The sequence below is a fragment of the Capricornis sumatraensis genome, chromosome 12 (assembly GCF_032405125.1).
Source record: "Capricornis sumatraensis isolate serow.1 chromosome 12, serow.2, whole genome shotgun sequence".
NCBI lineage: Eukaryota > Metazoa > Chordata > Mammalia > Artiodactyla > Bovidae > Capricornis > Capricornis sumatraensis.
The window spans coordinates 83,861,259-83,877,447 of NC_091080.1; the positions used below are offsets into that span (position 1 = coordinate 83,861,259).

Sequence of the window (16,189 nt, forward strand, 5' to 3'; positions counted from 1 at the left end):
AAACCTAAGCAGTCACTGAGCAAGAATGGGAAGGGGTAGGTCCCAAAAAACGAGAGTGGCTGAAGAGACCATCTTTACCTGTGCGAATGCGACTCACTACAGCCTAAAGAGAAGACCAAGACCACTTTTTATTCTCTGTACCTGAAATGTTTTCTATCATTTAACTTAGTAACAGATTAAAAAAAATTGAAAAGGTGAATGTGTTTTTACATATTGCTTCTCTATGTATGGGCTTCCCAGGTGGCTAATGCAGGAGAAGTGGGTTTGATCCCTGGGTTGGGGAGATCCTCTGGAGTAGGAAATGGCAATCCATTCCAGTATTCTTGCCTGGAAAATCCCATGAGCAGAGGAGCCTAGCAGGCTACAGTCCATGGGACAGCAAAGAGTCAGACACAACTGAGCACACACCTCTACATATAAACAGTTAATTTTAATTGCTACCACATTTGGATATGTTTAAAGACAATGAAGGCAAAAATGCCTGATTAGGCTCCTGTATTTATCATCCTTGAAGGCAGAGCAAAGCCACGTTCCTGGTAAATGCTTTCATCTGGCCAAGGGTTAACCTCACCAAAGCCTGTGTCCACCAGTTGCAAGCAGGCAGTACACTCTGGCCAGTTAAGCTGTATTATATTTCAGGGAATTGGGGTCATTAACTGTGGAATGCTTTTGCTAAGGGAATTTAAGGATTAATAGCTTCCTTACAGGGGCAACAACAGTGGCTGCAGTAAAACTGCAACATTAAGAAGTTCTTGCTGGAGGGCGGCGACTGATTGAGTGTGGTCTGGAATTGTTGGATAAGTATTTAATAGCCAATGCAACTAATCCAGAGAGTAAGGTCTTCTATCTGAAAATGAAGGGAGATTACTTCCGGTACCTTGCTGAAGTTGCTTGTGGAGATGATCGGAAACAAACGATAGATAATTCCCAAGGAGCTTACCAAGAGGCTTTCGATATAAGCAAGAAAGAGATGCAACCCACACACCCCATCCGGCTGGGGCTGGCTCTTAACTTTTCTGTGTTCTACTATGAGATCCTCAATAACCCGGAACTGGCCTGCACACTGGCTAAAACGGCTTTTGATGAGGCTATTGCAGAACTCGACACACTGAATGAAGACTCGTACAAAGACAGCACCCTCATCATGCAGCTGCTGAGAGACAACCTCACATTATGGACATCAGACAGTGCAGGAGAAGAATGTGATGCGGCAGAAGGGGCAGAAAACTGAGTGCATACAGGGTGTCACCTTTCTTCCCCTTGAAACCTTTTTACTCATCTCCATTCCTTACTCCATTTGGATTTCCTATAGCAAAGAAACCCATTCATGTGTATGGAATCAACTGTTTATAGTCTTTTCACACTGCAGCTTTGGGAAAACTCCATTCCTTGATTTGTGTTTGTCTTAGCCTTCCTGGTGTGCAGTTACTGCTGTAGAAAAGTATTAATAGCTTCATTTCATACAAACATAAGTAACTTCCAAACACTTAACGTAGAAGACTAAAAATGTATCTGGTATTTAAGTAATCTGAACCAGTTCTGCAAGTGACTGTGTTTTGTATTACTGTGAAGATATGAAAATGTAGCTAATTACAATTTAAAGAGTGTTCTACATAACTTCTTAATTTCTACATTCCCTCCCTTACTCTTCTTCAGAGATTTCCTTTCAGTAAGCAACTTTTCCATCCTCTTAATGTATTCCTTTTTAGTAGGAATCCAGAAGTATTAGATTGAATGGAAGAGCATTCTGCATTTTGGGGCTGGGGGATCACAGATTTAAATGCCTCCTGTATCATATGTGATGGAGGTCTTGTGTATCTGTGACAACAGGGAGTTTCCTTCTTCACTCTTCATTTGCTGCTGTTTAAGTTGACAACTTCCCTTCCCAATAAAAACTCACTCACACCTCCAAAAAAAAAAAAAAAAAAAAAGAAGTTCTTGCTGGTTCAGCTAAATAAGCAAAAAATGAGTTTCAGAAAGGCTCTGACCACGAACAGCTGTTCAATACAAACCTTAAACGCCAGTGTGAACAGAGAGAGGGTGTCCAGCGCCGTCAGGCACACCTCAGTAGCAATGTTGGCTTCAAGCAGCGATTGGTGGAGAACGTCAGCGTCCGAGTGGCCGTAGCCTGCATGGATCACAACACAAGGTCACTGTCGGCGGCTGCAGAGCACAGGCTGGCGGACGGTACAGTCACAGTCAACTTTTGATTATTTCCAGAAGGCTTCCTTCAGGGCCTTATCTCCCTGTTGGCCTTTTTTTTTTTTTTGGTGGGTGGGGAAAAGGGGGTACTAATAATGTTCCCACTCCATTATGACTCTTTTCCACTCTGACGGGGAGCAACAGCAACGCACAGGCATTGTGCACTTGCTACATGCCAGCCACAATTCTGTGAACTTCACATGGATCATCTCATTAATCCCTCAGCAGCCCTGTGAAGTGTGTACACTTATTAAACCCTTTTTGCAGGTAAGGAAATGGAAGCACAGAAGGGCTAAAACTTGTCTTAAGTCACACAGCTGATAAACAGGGGAGCCAGGACTGGTACTTGGGACTGGAGTTCACTCAACTGAGCCACTTGTCTGAGTTGTTAGGATGGGGGTGGGGAGGTGGGGGAATGAAGGAGGCTGAGGTCTCTGAAGCTTCCATACAGACAGAGGCAGCAGCTTAATTAGGGAAGAAAAATGAGCTGAGGGTCAGGTTGCTGGTCAATGAATCCAGCTTGGCCCCTAAATAGCTGTGTGACCTTGGGCAAGTTATGTGACCCCTTTCTACCTCAGTTTCCTCATCTGTAGAATGGGGATAATAACAGTACCTGCCCTCAAAGGGTTGTGGTGGCCATTAAATTAGTGAATGGTTGTTAAGTTCATGGAATAGTGCCTGGCACATAGTGAATGCTATGGATGTCTCAAGTCAATAACAAACACTTTGTTTTATCAGCTAGAATCATGAATGATAACCAAGAGTTGACTGTACTGCTAATAGTATTCTACTTGCTTTAATAAAAAGCATGAAAGCCACTATGACTGAAAGAAATGTTTAAGAAAAGGAAGAGACTTGAAGAATCATAATTTAAATACAAACTGATATCTTCTGTATGTGGCTGTAAAATCCATTTAGTACTGATATAAATGTAGTTTGACATATAACTTGAGATATTAAACTATGAAATGGTAATGCATTAGCAGAAGTATATATAGGGATGCAAAGATGTTATGGTATTGATCTAGATTACAAAGAAAGATGGCAATATAATGAAACACCATGTAATGTCTTTCTCCAAGGAGCAAAACCAATCAACATTTACTATGTAGGGAATTTTCTTACTACTCCAGAGAGGAGGACATTTTGTACACAGATCAGGAAAATGAAGTACAGAAAGCCTAGAGAGTTTTCTGGAGGCCAGTAATGGGGAAAAAAACCCAGAAACTACACTCCAAGTTCCTTATCCAGGTCACTGTATCATAATCTCCATTATAAAGATAAAATAAAGTAACTAGCATGATGTTTTCCTGACTTTAATAAATGTCAGAGAGTCTTGAAAGGCTACAAAAACTTCTAAGTTGCTTTTTAAAGTATGACTTAATAAAAACTATTCTGTATTTTCATCCAACTTTGTTTTGCTTTGAAAATGGTGCTGTTGTGTATCCTGCCTCATTTTCACACTGCGACAGTCATCGTGTCCTTACTGAAGCTACAGAACACATCTGGCAATAGTACGATGCTACTAGCTCTGTTTCTTTTTATTTCTGCTTTCGGGGGGCCAGAAATCCAGCAGAAAGAAAGACGGACACTTTCTGGAACTAATATTCATTGAACCGCCTTTGTAAGCCAAGGCATTTCCTCATTTGGCAAGGTTTGTTTGGTGAGATATAGAGCCAACAAAAACAGGAAAACAAACTGGTGATTACTATTACAGTGATCACAAACCAGGGCGAGAGAGGACGAAAAAACCAAATACAACACCTTTTATCAGACCAACCAAAAATTATCACACAGGTGATATTTTGAGGGCTGCCATTTACCCAGATGAAGCTTTAGGATCTGAGTTAACCTGTAACAAGGCAGCTGCTTTGGTGATGAACTGTAATCTCTGCACAGAACTATCCTTTTCTCTTTCTAGATAAACTGTTGGATAAGTGTATCTGAGTTTGATCACTGCAGGTGAGATGGTCTACACACTGAAGAACTCCAACAGAGTTTACTTTAATCTAGCTGAATGTCTAGAACGATTTAGGAATTGCAATTTGTGACTGTTTGATTTTTTTTTTTAAAACATACATTATCAATGGGCCATGCTAATTAATGACAAAATTTCTCTAAGCTACAATAATACACCACCCATAAGCCATTACACTAGCTATCTAATCTCTTTCAGAATAAGAGTCAAATTTATATAAAATCTGCCTGCATGTGTCCGAATCATATCAAAGAAGCAGTTCTATTAGCCACAATTGGTTATAATTTGTTGTTGTTGTTGAGTGGCGCAGTCATGTCCGACTCTGCAACCCCATGGACTGCAGCATGCCAGGCTTCCTTGTCCTTCACCAAACTTCTCCTGGAGTTTGCTCAAACTCATGTCCATTGAGTCAGTGATGCCTTTTGCTTCTCTTTAAACCATTTCGTCTCAAAAGTCAGTAGGATTCTTGAGCTAGTGTTACTGAACCATCCCTGAAAATAAGTAGCAGCACAGGACGCTGAGAGAGTGATACAGATGGACTGGACAATCCGCCAACGGACACCACCATGGGGACAACCTGTCTTAAGACCTGGAACAGAGCAGTGTATGAGGGAAGACTCTAACAGGTGGTCACCGTGTTACTGGATAACACAGGAAAATCAAACTGAGCTGGCAAACCCAAGAAGGGGTCTTAAGAGACAACGGTCATTTCTCAAAGCATCAGTCAGGAACTTTTTAAAGAAGATTCTGACCGAGGCCAGTAAGGAGTGCTGTTAACCCTACTGACTTCCACTAGGGGGCAGTGGTGCCTCAGGGCGCAGGCACTGAGCGTGGTCACCGAGGAAGGTCAGGGTGGGGAGGACTTCTCTGATGTACCATCATCTCTGGCCAGCCCGTCAGGGGTCACTTTAGAGACCTTAGGACCCACTGCTCACATGTACACAGTTTCCAGTCCGTTGTCACTCAGATATGGGATTTATTCTAAAATCCTACTCAAAGGCTAAGGATGAGACCTTTTCCCCTCTAATGTCAGTTGCTGTGTTTAAACTAACTGTATTCCGTTTTATGCAGTTCTGTTTCCTGAAAAGCCCGGTGTAGTAATGCTGACCATACCTATAACTATCCCTGGCCCTCGGCCCCAGTGCACATCAGAGGTGATGTGGTGGGAAGGGCGGAAGCTGATCCTCAGCCACTTGCCTTTTCCAAAAGTTACAGGACATCTGGGCACATCTAATTCTCTGCAAGGGCTTCCCAGCTGGCTCAGCGGTAAAGAATCTGCCTGCCAATGCAGGAGACGTGGGTTCGGTCCCAGGGTCGGGGAGAATCCCTGGAGGAGGAAATGGCGTTCCACTCCAGTATTCTTGCCTGGAGAATGCCATGGACAGAGGAGCCTGGCGGGCTACAGTCCATGGGGTCATAAAAGAGTCCGGCACAACTTAGCGACTAAACAACAATTCTCTGCAACTTAGTCTAGTGATCTTAAACCATCTCTTATACTGAATTATATGAAATACAGGTTTTCTTTAAGGGTTTTTACCTCTTGACTGGCTTTTCTCCCATTAATCAGTGGGAAATATAGATTATCATTCAAGTGAATTTAACATATTCCTAGAATAATATATAACATTAAATACAGAGTGTTATTTTATTTTGTGAATGTATCACTTATTTGCAAATGTGCTTCACTCAGCTTTCCCCTCATCACTTGGTTTATATAAAATATTCTCTGGGCACCTATCACTCTCAATTTGTCCTCTGGCATAAGTCTTTTCTACCAATACACAATGAATACATGTTACAGTAAACAGGTCAATACCTTAATGATGTAAACATTTTCTTTTTATAAACCTGGGCAATGAGCCATGCAACAAACTCCAATGCTTTGAGTGTTTTTAAAATAGCTAAGCCCATTGGTCACAGTGAAATTGTTATTTTCATTAATTGGTGTAAAAATCCAACAGTAAGTGCCTGTTAGGGTTAAACCTGCAGTAAGTATGGGGTCTCTTCCCTTGTCTTACTGTTAACTGGTGATGGGGACCGGGCAGCCTGGACTGCATTGGCTTAAGTTCTTTGCGGTCCCCTGCTGCCCCCTGCTGGTCATGCTGAGATCTAACAAAGCCTTTCCTACTTGAGCTAGAGAAAAGAGGAAATGAAAAAATGCCGAGTGTCTAAGGGATTCTCAGAGTCGGACACGACTGAGAACTGAACTGAACTGAACTGAACTGATCCGAAGGGATTCTTTCTATTTTCATTCTTTTCTAAAATAAATCCATTTTAGATTCTGGCATTCCAGCCAAGTCTTTCACATACTGGATACCAATCATATTGGTTGGCCCAACAGAAGGTACTGTATTCACTGTTAAATAGGAATTTTCTTAAAGACACATATATGGCTACAAATTTCCCATAAAATGCCTAGGTTCCAGATGTAAAAAATCATCTATGTATATATACATATACATGCTCACACACATACACATGTATACATACAGTATACATTTCCTTCTCTCTGGCTTTTGGCTGAGTTGATGACATGGAGCTCGAAGAGCTAATGGAGGTAGGGGCCAAAGCCCCCCAAATACAAAATCAGAATTGGAGACATAAGGGAAGACTGAGTTGCAGGGGAAGATGCGTGGACTACGAGACATTGGAAGCTATCTGGGGTGAGCAGGCACACTTTAGAAGGCTAAAATAATCAGCTATGCATTGTTGATTGGAAAGGCCAAAGGAGAAGCTTTGACTGAGGATGGTGTTGCTGAAAACTGACTAAAGAAAAACATTCAGGATGAAAAGAGGAGAGGAGCGGGTAGGATGGGGTTCTCTGTGGGCAGCAGGAAGAGAGGGTGGAAATCAACAACGTTAACAATATGGTCTTTGGCAGCAGAACACAGCCAGCTGTCTCTCTCCAATTCAAGCCACCACCGCAAAGCCCACTTGCAGTGGGAGGAACCGCTGCCCATCTCAGTGGATTAAGGTTATTTATTCATGGGCTGATCATTCCGTTTATTTTTGTCTGTTTTCTATGTTTCCTAAACAATTACCTTGGCAGGCGGGGCCTTGGTCTGCTTATGATTTATTTTTTTTTTAATGCTTTAAAGTGTAAGCATTTATCCTTGTGTTAAACTGATATCTTTGTGTTAAATTTTTTCTGGGCAAAGGGTAATGTAGCAGGTCCTTCAGAAGAATGGAAATTTGATTTGTGTGCTAAATAGGAAATGAAAACTAAAAATAGTGAAACTCCTTGTTCTGTTTGTTTGAACCCCATGTCTGCAGAGTTGAAAAAGCCCTAACAGAGGTGGATAAATCAAATTCTTACATGTGTTGCACAAGGTACAGCTAAGTATAGAACTGAGAACTAGCATTTGAAGGCTACCGGCTCAGTGTGTGGCAGACTGACATAATATTGATTTAAATTAAGCCTAGAAGTTTATAGAGAGACTGTACCCACTACATTTAACTTTGCTGGGGGTGGAAGAGGGGGTGGAAGCTGCTGTATTTTGATTTCTCAGCCTGAACTATTCTCAATTTAAGGTGTTGGGAATATACTGTCTTGACTCTCAGCCTGTACAAAGAAAGAGGTATGGACCTCACAGTTCATGGGATGAATTTCTATGATTAGAAACAAAGAGAAGATATTAATGACTATGTATTAAAGATGTTGCTTGGAATGAGTATAAATAGTTGTCTACATGGCACAATAACTAGCTAACTCATGCATGGAGCGAGGATGGGACGATTCAGAGACCACACCAGACAGAAATGATCACGTTAAAGTGCTGCAAGGTTGATATAGGTTTCCTGCTTGAAGAAACCCTTAAGAAGATTAAATTTACACTTAGGTTTCTGGAAACAGCACAGGCGCCCTCTGGCAATTGATAAGAGTGAATTAAAGATAATGCTCCTATGTTGTGGCAAAGTCTCTACTGTGAAGTTAGGAAGCCCCAAAGTTAGGAAGGCAAGATGAATGCGAGGTCTCGGTTTGCAAGTGAAGCAGCCTCGTAAGCAGACTTCGACCTGATTAAATCTTACCATTGTCTACAGAAATCCCAAGCACACTTGATATCTTTCTCACACTGAAAACACAGAAAAAGTCACTTTGTTATTGGCTTTTCCATACCCTCACACATTGATTCACGGGCTTTACGGCTTCGCAGCAGTTTAAAGATTAACATATGTTCAGGGCTGGAATGTCAGAATGGGGACGCTGGGTCAACTACACGCATGGCCTCAGGAGGGCGAAAGGAACCTGCCCCAGAGGTTTCTCAGGAGTCACAGAGGGGTGGGGGGCAGTAAATGACAATAAGGTGGCTCCTGGCAATGGATTAAAATACTGAACTAGAAATATCAGAGGATGTCCCGCTATCGTCATCAATTAGGCCGGATTTTGTTTTAAAGCACCAAGCAGAGCCCGTGGGGTAGAGGGGCTGAGCATTCGGGCCAGTTGACCGCGTCCCACATTGTGTCATTCTCCTCTGAGGAAGGGGACTATGCGGCGAGCTCCTGGTCCTACTGCTCTGAGCTGGAAGAGAAGGCGAGTCGGTGATGAGGTGTGCGGCGCGGTGGCCGGTGGGGGGGCGGTCCCCTCAGGGCTGTCACGTGGGATGGCTGGCTGTTACGATGGTGTGTCATGGGACTTACTGTGGTTAAAAGTGAGAGAGTTATCCAGGCTGCCCAGCGGCTGCAATCTCGCATGCATCATCCCTGTTCTGTTACGGGAAACAGGCAATGTCTGAGACTTTCGATCATGAACTATGGGTCCCAGCCCCTCCTGGTTCCTGCAACACGAGTGAAATGGGATAGGAGCCAAAGTTAGACTTGTTACACTGCGGCGAGATGGGGAGGGGCATTAGTGAGGCTGGGACACAGCACGGAGGCGACGGGCCACGCACAGACCAAGCGCAGCGGAGCCCGAGACACACAGGCGGCGGGGGCAGCGCTCACAGAGTTCACAGCAAAGCACCTGAAGATGAAGGAGGGAGAACCAGGCCAAAGCAGAGGCCTTTCCAGGGTCGGAAAGCCCTTCAGAGATGCTCCTTTTTAAACAGGTGAGCATCAGTCCAGTGTGGTGCCGAAGACTAACATCTGGACAACGGCCAAAATAGCACATGCCTTTTCAGATCATACATGTTACTGAAGAGCGGAAACAATTTTATTTTTTTAGTCAAAACAAAGGCATTGGAAGAAAACAGAGGACAGACATGCAGCGGGACGGACTCTGTGAGGCGGTGTAACACCTCTGATTCTTACCCAGGCAGGGATGAGAAGAGCCACACCCTTTGTTAGACTTGTCAGCAGCCAAGTGAAGAAAACAGAAAAGTGATGTGGGTTAGCGGTCAAAAGGCTGACTCCCTACTGTGCACCATCACCAGAGCAGATGAGACCTGAGCCCAGCGCCGGAGCGACGCCTGTCCCCCGTCCCGCGGCCAACTGGCTCCCTCACTGTGTTACTGTGGAGTGGAGCAGGGCATGCATGGAGTCTCACGGGGCAGCATGCTGCTGGGTGACTTCAAAGGGACACAATGAGAAGGTGCAGTGTTCCCAGGACGGGAGCCCCACAGAGGCCAAACATAGACGACTCGGGATCCTGTCCGCATGCAGCAGAGACCACGGCCCGGTCTCCTATAAACCAGCACGCGGCTCTGCACCTGACGAAGCAACACCGGCCTCCTCCCCCGCCTCCCTATGCTCATTTACTTCTAAGACAGTCCCAGGAAGCATTCTTTTACATGCAAATATATACAGGGTGCTTAGGAAGTCAGAAAGTTTTTTCTTATTTTAAAAAAAAAAAGGTTAAATTTATAGCCATTGAAAAAAAATCAGTTAATTGTTTCACAAAACCCAATTCCACAACAGTTTGTTGGGGCCGAAACCTTTGGCTTCTCACGTTCACCACGTTTAGCTCTGAGGCATTTTATTCTATTTGCACAACATATTCCAAATGCCATCTTGTGACGTGGGTGACAGTTACTAAAAGAGGGTGAGAAGCTCCCCCAGCACAGTGTCTTTCTGCTACAAATATACTGTTTAACCATCTTCATGGGACAAAGTCAAAAGGAATGAAATTATCATAAAAGAGGTTATTGCATAAGGACACACTGTATATACTTGCATTTAGGACTCAAAAAACTCAAATGCAAAAATTACTGTTACGATAAAAAAAAAAGAGTTGAGATTAGTGGACGTTAAGTGCCACCATGTTTCATTTAAAAATAGTATTAATGGGAGGAAAGCATAATAAAGTCTCTCTCAATCTGTTTTTTAAAAGAAAACATACTTTTACTTAACATTAACACAATTTTGAAAATTTTTCAGCTATCTCAAGAAAAGAACAATGTTACCATAAAAGCAAAATCTTGACATTCAGAAAGTCTATTAAAAATCTCTTTCCTATTTCATTGCTGTAAAACAGAATTACAGATAAGCGAAAAACCTCAATGACAACTAAACTTTTAAAGTTTTTCTTAAAACATAAATGTTTATTTATCATTAAATTTTAAAAACAGTAACAATAGAGAAATAAGACACTTGGACCAAGACTCCACAAATACATTATCACAGGATACACAACACGGAAGAGAACAAACAGGCACGCTGGATGGCGACAGGGCTGGAGTAGGGAAGAGGCGCCCTCTGAGGAAATACTGATACTGCCAGAGCAGGGGCTGCTCAGCTGCCTGCCAGCAAGGAGTGTCCAGCTCCCCTCCGACTCAGTGCGGAACCAAGGGGCTGGGCATAGGGCAGTGAGGGTCTATGACGCTCAACAGAGCGTTCTGGTCAGGCGACGACAGGGCACACACGGCTTACTCAGGAAGAGCGGAGAAAAGGCTCAGCTGGAGAGATGGTATTGGTGGCAGTCCGAACAGATCGGAGATGGGCTCAAACCTTCTTTCATTATGAAGCAAAGGGGCTGGATTGAGAAGCTAATGTCTTGGGAGCTGGGAGGTAGAATGGGAAGAAAAAAACAAAAAGAAAGGACCTTTTGAGAGTGAGATGGGAAGAGAGATCATCGAGGAAGGAAAGAGAGGGAGTGAGAAGACACAGCCAGAGGAAGAGAAAGAGGAGAGAGAACAGAGCGCGAGGGAGGGTTTGGAAGGAGCTGCGGCACCAGGCCGCGGAGGAAAATCTTTCCAAGAGCTTCGCCTGAGACAAAATGAGCCAGAAGGAATGCAGCAACGCCGGCGGGCGAGGCCGCCAGGTTTCATGGCAGCGATCCAAAGACCCGCCAACTGTCTTCATTGCTGTTTGTGAGAATTCCAACTGCCCATCACCACAGAGGACAATTCCCACACTTTCGGGTCCAAATAATACACAGAATGATACAGCACACCACACTAACCCCCCACAGTACCTGGCAATATAGCGCTTCCCCATGTACTGGAACTGGTGCAGGCAGACTCTGTGGGCAGGATGAGAGCTCATTAGGGGAGGCGACAAACTACTGGGGGCAAAATCACTGCTGACACGTCACTTTATTTAAATGCACTTACAGTAACACGTTTATTCAATAAGCTCTTACCTATATTACTGGCCCCTTACTTCTGGTTTCCAGAAATTCTCTGCAAGGTGCCTTTAAACCCACAGAAAGTGATCAAACTCAAGGCAGGCCCTATGTTGTGCTGCTATCAGAACCGTGGAGGATGGTTTGAGCAACTCAGAAGAAAGGCCCAGGAGGGACAGGATTGACTCTGACTTAGAGCTTGGACACTTACTCTACGTTTGTCTTGGAAGTCACAGTGAAAACCCCATGCACTGCTCCAGGTTGCTTATTCATCCTCGTTCAACCTAAGGAGCTTTCTTTTTTCTTTTTTAACATCATATTTTTTCCTTTTAGCAAGACAACATCTCTTCATTTTATTTATTTATTTTGGCCACACCACGTGGTATATGGGATCTTAGTTCCCCAACCAGGGATCAAACTAGTGCCCCCTGCATTGGGAGTATAGTCTTAACCACGGGACCACCAGGAAAGCCCCTGGAACTTTCTTTTTTGATTCAAGTAAATGGACTGGTCCCTTACAGACATCAAGTATGTTTTTTTTTTGTTGTTGTTTATTTTACTATATCCATAACACTGCTTTAGCAAAATCATATATTTAATTAGAGGCAGTTAAAATAATGCCTAGGAAGTTCTTCTGGTGGTGAAGATTATCTCACATGTGACAACTATTATCTTTGTTAAGTATCAACAAGATATAATATCTCTAATATTATCTATATTAGAGAGGAAATGGCCATGAATTCATGAATCAAGGCCATTAACTCCAAAATGCACAAAGCTCTGACCATCACGGATTTCCACCCAAATTCATGCAAACACATGGGGTAGCAGATCATGACCCCAACTGGCAGACATAAAGCTACTTGTGAAAGTCACTCAGTCATGTCTGACTCTGTGGCCCCATGGACTATGCGGTCCATTGAACTCTTCAGGCCAGAATACTGGAATGGGTAGCCTTTCCCTTGACCAGGAGATCTTTCCAATCCAGGGATCGACCTGCATTGCAGGCGGAATCTTTACCAGCTGAACCACAAGGGAAGCCCATGATTTAACCAATTACTGTGAACAATCATGGTACTGAAGAAATAAGTTCTTAATGCAAAAACAATAATGTGCTTGATTGTGGGGGTGCTCCCTGAGACCCTACTGGGTGTTACGGAATATACTCTCTATGAAAATTTTTCAAAAATCCAAAAAATTCTGTATTTGAAAAACCATCTGGCCCCACTGGTTTTGGATAAGGGATTGTGGATTTGTGTTTCTAAAAATAAAAAGCTTAAAGGAAAAAATAGAAACTTTAAGAGATCAAATAATATAGACTGTATTTAAGATATCACTTTTACTTACTATATATTTTTAAATTATAGCAATTTTTCTGTCTTAGTTACTGCATCTGCTTAAGTTAGAGTCAACTCAGAATGCAGCATCCACCCAATCCAGCTAACAAATGTTGTGTTATTTTATTAAAATGGCTTATCCACACAAGTAGAAACCTCCCATCTATAATCATCACATATGTAATAATTTAGGGCTGTCACTGTCCTCTGGGCCATGAGTTCCTGAGACTGAGTGTTGGGGTCAGCTCCAGGAAAAAGAGCTTAACTAAAGATAAGTGTGGATATGACCATACATTGCATTCCTGGTTCAACAACATAGTATTTTTCACACCTCTTAATTAGCCAGGAAAAATCAACAGTCAATGAGCAAAGACAAAACTACTCACTCTGATATTGTAAAAAAATCCATAAGTTCAGCTGTTGAGGCCTTGTTCCAATATGTAAACAAAGCATCTGGAAAGTAAACATGTATTTGGTTAGAATCAGGATGCTTATTTTCTACATATGTAACATGGGAAGAGACCTGAGTGTAGGCCTCCAAACCCTCCCAGCCCCCTTTCATAACTGATGGAAGGATGAACTACGGTGACCACTCTATACCAGATGACACGTACAACAGCTTAGTCAGTGTAAAGAAGCTACATTTAAACACTTGAACTTTAATTTCATCATGCATCATCTAACCTGACATGGTACATATTTTAATTTATACATGATGTGCTCTTAAATGGGTTAGAAAATTCAAAGAATACATTGTGGGCATACAATCTAAAGGGAGGTTCACTCTTTACCAACTACAGAATCCCTCCCTCGTAGACAATCTCCTGAAAATTTGTACACAAGTAACCCCTTCCCAACACACACACTGAAATGGAAACATGCATCCTATGTGCCCTGTTTCACTGAGTTTTAATTCAACAACAGAGCTTCGATGCACTATAACAAAGTTACCAGGTCCCTGACTGACAGACATTTACTTGTTCTTCCCCTCAATTTTTTGCTGTTATAAATCATGCTTCAGTGAACATGGGTCTTTGCACACTTGTCCAACCACATCTATCGGACAAATTCTTAGAAGTGAACTAACCGTGTTAATGGTTTGTACGTTTAAAATTAGACAGATACTGTCAAACCGCTTTCTGAATAAGCAGTGTATGAGAGCTCCTGTTTCCCAGCCCAATGGTACAATGTATCTGTGCTTAAGAACCTCGCCTGCTCTTTATCAGGAGCAACTGGGCACATTTTCAGTTAAGGCAAACCCTACAAATTCACTTACAGAAAGCAATCATTATCTGTGTCTGACCCTTGCCTATACACACAGTGTTATCATTTGGGAGTTAACCATTTTTACATTGTTACACTTTACATAGAAGTTGAGACATGTGTTCTAAAATTTCTCTTAAGGAAAAAGCCATTGAGTCTTTGGGGCCTGAGATGAGGGAGTGGGTGGCTGCAGAGAGGCTGAAGGCCCACAGAGATACACACACGGCTGAAGACTTCTATTCTATGTGGTCAAGAGCAGTGACGACAGGTGGGAGAAGCGGGGGGATGCATAGCAAGCAGCTGTTATGCACCAATCACTGCACTGGGTCTCAAGACTTCACATGTGTCCCGTCACTGAATCTTCACTGTGGTCAAGGCAGAGTTCCCATTTATAGATGGACTAACTGAAGAAGAGGTAAAGAGCCTCTTGATGAAAGTGAAAGAGGAGAGTGAAAAAGTTGAGTTAAAACTCAACATTCAGAAAACTAAGATCATGGCATCCGGTCCCATCACTTCATGGTAGATAGATGGGGAAATAGTGACAGACTTTATTTTTGTGGGCTCCCCAAATCACTGCAGATGGTGACTGCAGCCATGAAATAAAAAGACACTTACTTCTTAGAAGAAAAGTTATGACCAACCTAGACAGCATATTAAAAAGCAGAGACATTACTTTGGCAACAAAGGTCAATCTAGTCAAAGCTATACTTTTTCCAGTAGTCATGTATGGATGTGAGAGTTGGAATATAAAGAAAGCTGAGAGCCGAAGAATTGATGCTTTTGAACTGTGGTGTTGGAGAAGACTCTTTAGAGTCCCCTGGAGTACAAGGAGACCCAACCGCTCAATCCTAAAAGAATTCAACCCTGAATATTCATTGGAAGGACTGATGCTGAAACTGAAGCTCCAATACTTTGGCCATCTGATGAGAAGAACTGACTCACTGGAAAAGACCCTGATGCTGGGAAAGATTGAAGGCAGGAGGAGAAGGGGATGACAGAAGATGAGATGGTTGGATGGCATCACCAACTCAATGGACATGAGTTTGAGTAAACTCCGTGAGCTGGTGATGGACAGGGAGGCCTGGCATGCTGCAGTCCATGGGGTCGCAAAGAGTCGGACAGGACCGAGTGACTGAACTAAACTGAACAGAGGCTCAGAGATGCTAAGCAATTCTCCCATTGACCAGCAGGGAGAATGCTGGTGGAATGGAGATTTAAACCAAGTGCACCTGATTTTGAAAGCCACGTTTGGCCTCTGAGACCAGAGGGTGGGTTGCAGAACTTTCATTTCCTGGGGGCGAGGTTTGCGTTTAGAATCCAGACAGACTCTGGTTACCGAGGCTGGTCATCTGGGTGTGGTGGGAACCTAGGGAGTTCCTGGGATGCTGAGAGCCTCTCTGGGTCAACCTGCAGACCTCTGAGACCCCTTCCCCAGGCATATAAGAAACAGAACCAGCTGGCAAGCCGGGCAGTACCATAGCGGCCTTTCCTTACTCTGGCTGTTGGGTGTGTGGGGGGTGTGGGGAGGCAGAGCTAAGTTCTATTAAGGAGGGCAAGTGAAAGTGAAAGCTGCTCAGTCGTGTCAGACTCTGCAACCCCACGGACTACACAGTCCATGGAATACTCCAGGCCAGAATACTGGAGTGGGTAGCCTTTCCTTTCTCCAGGGGATCTTTCCAACCCAGAGATCGAAGCCATGTCTCACGCATTGCAGGCGGATTCTTTACCAGCTGAGCCACCAGGAAAGCCCAAGAATACTGGAGTGGGTAGCCTATCCCTTAAGGAGGGAGGAAGCACAAAAAGGAGCAGAGGGCAAGTGAGGGGGCCTGCGTGTACAAGGTGCTCATTAAATGTGGGATAAAGCAAGGAGATCAGTCTTGGGTGTTCGTTGGAAGGAATGATGCTGAAGCT

General features: G+C 43.4%; 1 protein-coding gene across 8 annotated transcripts in view; it reads right to left on the minus strand.

Moving 5' to 3' along the window:
• Nucleotides 1–16,189, minus strand: part of DOCK9 (dedicator of cytokinesis 9) — a 290,025-nt gene that overhangs the window by 43,982 nt on the left and 229,854 nt on the right. For 4 of the 8 annotated variants that reach the window (XM_068984765.1, XM_068984763.1, XM_068984766.1 and 1 more), the window contains exons 36-39: nt 13,402–13,468; nt 11,529–11,576; nt 8,210–8,253; nt 2,013–2,128 (exon numbers count right to left, since the gene is read on the minus strand). In XM_068984765.1, coding sequence (XP_068840866.1) covers nt 2,013–2,128; nt 8,210–8,253; nt 11,529–11,576; nt 13,402–13,468 — 275 coding nt within the window. Of the gene's footprint in view, nt 1–2,012; nt 2,129–8,209; nt 8,254–8,818; nt 8,956–11,528; nt 11,577–13,401; nt 13,469–16,189 lie in introns of all 8 variants that reach the window. The other 4 variants (XM_068984760.1, XM_068984761.1, XM_068984762.1 and 1 more) reach the window with 2 other exon arrangements.